General features: G+C 33.7%; 1 protein-coding gene across 1 annotated transcript; it reads right to left on the reverse strand.

The window, feature by feature from the left end:
• Window positions 1–3,066: 3,066 nt before the first annotated feature.
• Window positions 3,067–6,406, reverse strand: LOC126699528 (3-ketoacyl-CoA synthase 12-like). The gene is made up of 2 exons (XM_050397413.1): window positions 4,931–6,406; window positions 3,067–3,351 (listed from the first exon to the last, which is right to left on the reverse strand). Exon 1 carries the CDS (start codon window positions 6,325–6,327, stop codon window positions 4,936–4,938), a length of 1,392 nt encoding a protein of 463 aa, XP_050253370.1. The 5' UTR covers window positions 6,328–6,406; the 3' UTR covers window positions 3,067–3,351; window positions 4,931–4,935.
• Window positions 6,407–6,761: the final 355 nt, after the last annotated feature.

Below are 6,761 nucleotides of genomic sequence, written 5' to 3' on the forward strand. Positions count from 1 at the left end.
TTAAAGAAATTAAATAATTTTTTATTAGTTGTTTATATTATTTTAATGTGTTGTAATGTTAAAATAGAACATTTGATTTATGGTGTATTGCAGAATGATGCAGTAAAATAAATAAATTAAATTTTTGTATGTCAAAATGACATTTGGAATAGCACAACTGATATTAGTGATTATGATGCCATTAAGATTAAATCCACCCCTTTCTCTCATAATCTAAAAGTTCATTGGCTTAAACGTTAAAACCACAAGTAGACTCAAGAATCATGATAGATTCAAGGGAGTCTATGTACAACCCTTACTCCCCCAGGAGCTAGCAGGGGTTGATAGGCATAAATATATGTTCTTAATTTTGCTTGTGGTTGTGGGATAAATCCCATTCTCATCCACGTGAATAGAGATTGAACCTTGTCTCCTCTTCTCACATGCTAGAAAGGTCATTGGCTAAATGCAACTAATTGATTCTATCAATATCATTTAGCAGGTTGGATTCAGATCTTCTAAATTTCTTAGGGTACTCTACCAATAGATTTCCTTAAATCATAACCACTTTTTTATGATTTAAGGGTCTAGATTCTGTCATGTCAGCATTCCACTAACAATACTCTTAAAATAATAAAAGGGAAATGCTAACGAGTGCCCTTAGGACACTGGTTAAGAATCCAATTAAAGAAAGTTTTGACATCACTTTTATGGGAAATGAAAAAAGCTGTCAAAACATTAATTGCTTTTTTTCTTTTTCCATAAAAACTTTCTTTAACTGGATTCTTAACCAGTGCCCTAAGGGCACTCGTTAGCATGACCCATAATGAAATAATGTTGCAAACAAAACAATTAAGATTATTGTTAGTGGAATATTGATATGGCAAAATCTAGACCATTAAATCATTAAAGAATTGTTAAGTTTTAAGAAAATCTATTTGGTAACGTATCCTAAGAAATCTAAAAAATCTGAATCCCAGGGGTTCTATGGTTGGTAGTTGTGATTAATGGCTAAGTTTGACTTTGCCCTTACAACATATGGTTTATATTTTGGAATGCAAAGTAGGGTCATGGTATGGGTGTTTCTTTGACACAGGAATACGAGTTAATATATGCAACTTAATTAGGTAGCTCCAGAATTGATAAGGGTTACTGAATATTGACACAAATTAATGAAAAATTGAATTGATAATGAAATGACAATTACAAAATGTAATTTATAGGACATGTTCTTAAATGATTGTTCAGTGTGTTTTGGTCAAAGTAAGGCATTGCCTCAATTCGAATAGGCACTTTGATATTTTTGGAAGTGCCACAACCAAATTGCCTGCTGAAGAATGAAGATAGAATTAGCTGAGCCAAATTGACCCAAATTAGAAGTAAAACGTGAAGTGCAACTAAAACATAAATGAAAATCACGAAAACTAGCTAAGCCAAATTAAAGTAGAACATGAACTAGTCTCTCTAAAAAAATAATAATAAATAAGGAGAACGTGAAGTGCTGCGGCCAAAATGGCCCATTAGCATTAATTTTTGAAATATTTAGCAACAGAGCACTGTTTCGAAAATAATTAAGGAAATACCACGTTTTCTGGTACTCGAGCATGGTGAGCTCGAGTACCATCTTTTCATTGGTCAAACATCTTCTCAAAAAAAAAAACGCCGCTATAGGGCCCGAAAACGTCACTATAGGGCTTAAAAACGCCACTATAGGGCCCCTTGAACCTGTTATTGGGACTTATAAAAAAATTTTGCAGGAAAACGCCGCTATAGGGCCCAAAAACGTCACTATAAGGCTTAAAAACGCCACTATAGGGCCCCTTGAACCTGTTATGGGGACTTATAAAAAAAAATTTGCAGGAAAACGCCGCTATAAGGCCCGAAAACGTCACTATAGGGCTTAAAAACGCCACTATAGGGCTCCTTGAATATGGAGCGATGGTGGATTAAAAAAACATGGTACTCGAGCTCACCAAGCTCGAGTACCAGAAAAAGTGGTATTTCCCTAATTATTTCCGAAACAGTGCTCTGTTGCTAAATATTTCAAAAATTAATGCTAATGGGCCATTTTGACCAAGTGCTGCACTAAGAGAGGAGTTGCTTTTAGATGGGCCCATGGGCCCGACTATTGTCAATCAAAATAGCCCATCACTTTAACGTTACTTTTTCTTTTTCTTTTTCTTTTTTTTTTCTTTTTTCTTTTTTAACTAAAAAGATAGAAACATTGTAGATTACTCGAGGTTTTTCTTTGTAAAAGATTGGTGTTAAGCATTTTGACATTTGAAACTTCTACGGGACAAAAGTTAGATTAGACGGAGTACTCAGATACCAAAAATTATTTCTATAACAATGGCATGTAGATAAAAAGATGTGAATTTATCGCCAATATATGGTTGGTCTAAGTGATTAAATTTCAAGCTTATGTGATTTATGAGGTTTAAGTTCAAATCTTTTGAATTTTGATCAACATCTCAATACCACCTCAAAGGGATTCTTTTATATAATTACACAGTGTGTATGGACCAAAGGAATTACACTTACGCTTCTAGTTAGTCAAATGCTCTAAAAATAATCAAAATATTTGTAAGTTAAACAGTAATCAAAATATTTTACCCTATTCCTCTAAATGTAATGAACAATGAAACTCTCATTGCACCTACAAATGGCCGTACATAAGAAATTTATAAATTAATAAAAAGATCGTAATTTCAAACTTTAATTGAAATATTAAAAAAAATTAAATTAAATGAAGAAGATGGCTAAGCTAAAATTTTTACCAGAGGCTTCCTAGTAGCAATGAAAATGAATAACAAGAAACATTGTTATCTTCTAAACAAAGAAAACGTCTTTAATAAAAAAAAATTGGGCGTAGCGATGAATAAGAAGAAAAGAGGAATAAAGGGAAGAAGACTAGAAGTACCTAGCTAGTAGAGTAAAATATGAATTGTCACAATGTGTTGGCATTGTCAGTTGTCATTTGCTTATATTGCATATACTCATATCACTAATCATCATTTTGCTACTTAGTCCAAAATCAATCATTTTGGCTTGAAATCCCAAATAAAAAAATTAGAAGAGGCAGGTTACTAGATAAATAAAAGCTTAATATCATATCTGAGACATTTTTTTCAGACATCTAGTACATATAATCTTTTAAATATAAAAGAAAAATAATTGAAAATACATGTTTATGTTAGTCCAAGGTTTGTAGATCCTGGACTTTTCATAAATATACGAAATACATAAATGGAGAGCATGTCCAATGACAAACTCCTGTTTATTAGTTTCCAAAGATAGCTATCCTATCAGCACGTGTAGCTTCATGGTAATGTGCTATATCAATATATCTGCTAGGGCCTAGCTGGAATAGTCCTGCAATCAAAAATTAAGGCATTAATTGAAGAAATGAAGAATGATAAGAAGTACAATATATTTTTATATTTGTAAGGAGTCTAATTTTAATATAATATTTTGGTATCCCAAGTTCCATGCCAAAGACAAGTAATCCCTAATGGTTCATAAGTCATAACTCCGAAGCTAAACTAGAAGTAAGGCCTCTATGACGAGGTAAGCCTACTTACCAATTGCCCAGATTGTCACAGATTAAACCATTAACAAGTGGTTATTGGAGTCATGGACATGGTTTATGGAAGGTATTCATAATAGAAGGGCCAAGCGGCTTGGAGTTGATTTGGGGTCACAACATGTACAATAAGTTTTTTATAGGGTAGAGTTAAGAAATAAGGGTTTATTCCAAATTGTAAGTTTTGATTCTATTTATTGAATTTCTTATTTTAATATTTTTTCCTTTAGATGCATCCAACTTATATTTTGTACTTCGTCATCATATGTTGTGTTGATTAGTTTACCATTTATAGCTTTTCATATGGTGATATTGCATGCTTATGGTTATGGTAATTAAAATTTTCTAATCAAATTCACATAATTGGTTAACTGGCTTAAATACTTAACTTGTTTCATCTGTTGCATAATTGAATTTAATATTTTAATCTGATAATAAAAAACTATCATTAAGAACTGATACCATAGATTGAAACCCCCCAAAAAAAACTGGGGTCTAAATCAAAATTTTCTTAATCCTTTCGGACTCATATAAAGCAGTGTTGCTATCAATCCTGAAAGTACAAAAAAGTAAACTAGAAAATGATAGACCTTAAACACGTGGCAGACTCTTATCATGTTAGAAGCAACACACATACTGGGTGATGAAATCCGCCAAGGATTTCAACCCTAATAAGAACCTTCTTATGGTTGTCAATAATGCTACTACCAGACATAAACACGCGTTTTATCACAACTATTCTATGTAATATTGAGAGTACTAAAAAAATAGTGAATTTATATAATAGCAACTGATAATTAATCACAATCTTTTATATAAATAGTTATGGCAAAATATGTGGTATTTTTTTTTCTAGAGAGGAAATACAAAGATTTTTTTTTTTTTTAAGAAAATTTCAACCTATGACATTCACTTTTAATAATAGTTCTTTATCATTGGACCAAGACATCAATTGGTTTTTAGTGTAAAAGGGAATTAAACTTCAAATTTCTTATTCAACTATCAGAAACTTTACTGGTTGAACAAACTGGAACCCACAAGTGTGTCGTATAGCATTATATTTGTACCAAAAAAACCTCCCTTATTTATATACGGGTCTGATTAACTGGTACCCTAAGATAATTTGTTAATAAACTGTTTCAGGAAAATTTTGATGCTTATATAAAAATATAAAAAATTGTCAAAAAAATCTTCTTCTTTTTTTTATAAAAAATTTTTAAAAATATTTTTTTAACTAATACTTTCAAAACTTCCCTTAACATTTCTCTTTATATATATATATATATATATAAACACAAACAAACATGATTGAAAATATTGTAAGAAAGAAAACTTTGAGAAGATGGACATAGTCAAAAGTGTTTTAACCTGTTTTACTCTGGGCGTATGAAAGTGGCTGGGTCCTCCTGGTTGATCCAACCGAACTTCTCCATGAAAGGGTTGACCAAGGTCACAGGTGGGTACCCTTCAATGCAGTCCTTCCATGGATTTGCATCATCCAAATCCAAATTCCTCACCACCTCCCACAAACCACTGTTGCATTCAAAGCCAGCACCCAAGCTTATCATCCACACTTTATCACCCTTTTTGAGCCTTTTCTTGGCTTCCATGTACCCAAGAACATACCAAAGACTAGAAGCTGAAGTGTTACCAAAACGGTGCATGGTCATCCTTGAAGGCTCTATATCATATTCATTAAGACCCAAGCTCAATTTGACCCCATCTATGACAGCCCTTCCACCCGCATGGAGGCAAAAATGATCAACACCAGTCTTAAAGTTGATTACAGGTTTTGTTTTCCCACCAGCTACACTAGAGGTTTTACTCATTTTTTGGACAAGGAACATGACCATAAACCTAAGTAACTCACTCTTTGGTAAAATCTTAGGTGCTAGCTCTTTCAGATGATCAACTAAAGCTACTGTACCAACTTTAGGGAGATTCTTGCCTAGGTGAAAACCTAACCTCCCTTGCTCATCTTCTTTTTGAATGCAACAATTATATGACTCGTCTCTAGCCCCATGGTGTGTCCTAAGTAGACAATTTAATTTGAACATGGCTTTGTGTTTTAAGGCCCTTTTGTTAGTCAAAAGGATAGCACACCCACCGATCCGGAACAAACAATTGGCAAGCAACATTGATCTATCAGTACCTGCATACCAATTTGGAGCCATAGACTCGGTAGTGACAACAAGAGCATTCAAGTTCTTGTTGGATTTAAAGATGTTTCTGACTACATCAACTGAGATAAGGCTAGCACTGCAGCCCATCCCAGTGAGATTATAGACTTTGATGTCATCTCTCATTTTGTAATGGTTGATAAGCCTAGCGGCTAAAGAAGGAACCGTGGTGAGCATGGACACGTTAACCAGAAGCACATCAATTTCTGAGGGTTGAATGCCTGTCTTAGCGAAGAGCTTTGCAACACTGTCATGGAAAAACTCTTCCATCTCTAAGACGCCATCAAGAACAGTGGGATTCTGTTCCCTGCCCTCAAACACGATTTTTGGTGCATAGGTTTTCTCACCAATGCCGGAGCTCACAGTGGCTTGTAGGAGGAACTTCAACTCTGGGAGACCAAGTTCCTTGGTCCTCTTGATGATCTCATAACAGAATTCAGTGTCTATTATTCTGTCAATGGTGGGCTTATAGCACTGGTAGTCAAGAATGTAACATTCTTGGTCTCCTCTTGCATAAGCCCGCTTCCCTATCATGAACAAGAAATAGAAGATAGGGAGAGCATAGAGTAAAATGAGAAGCTCCATGAGAGAGAGAAATGGGACTATGGGAGGTTTTGTAACTTTGTTACTTCTAAGTAAGGCTTTGTTAGATGATTATCCAGATGGGGATTAATACTTATAAGAACAATATGTGAGACTGTATGTGAAGTGGACATGTGAAAATGCTGAAGACCCATTTTTATCGCTCAACTCCCAACGAACTGATTTGCCTCAACTTTGGTATCAATATGGAATAGGAATAAAACTAGGGCATAATTCGGTTTCGGTTTAAGAAAAAACTTTGTTTAATTTTATTTATTTAACAAACGAGTTATATTTTTGCCTATGTTTAGACTTGACAATAAAACAAATTAGATTCAAATACAGGAAATTATTGTGTATTTTCAGAATAACATAAATGCATGTTTTCTTCTCTCACATAAATGGTGAGTCATACTAATTAAATTCATAATGAGATC

The sequence above is a fragment of the Quercus robur genome, chromosome 9 (genome assembly GCF_932294415.1).
Source record: "Quercus robur chromosome 9, dhQueRobu3.1, whole genome shotgun sequence".
NCBI lineage: Eukaryota > Viridiplantae > Streptophyta > Magnoliopsida > Fagales > Fagaceae > Quercus > Quercus robur.

Excerpts from the sequence above, each read along its gene's own strand:
- LOC126699528 (XM_050397413.1), bottom strand. The coding sequence starts at position 6,327 with ATGGAGCTTCTCATTTTACTCTATGCTCTCCCTATCTTCTATTTCTTG.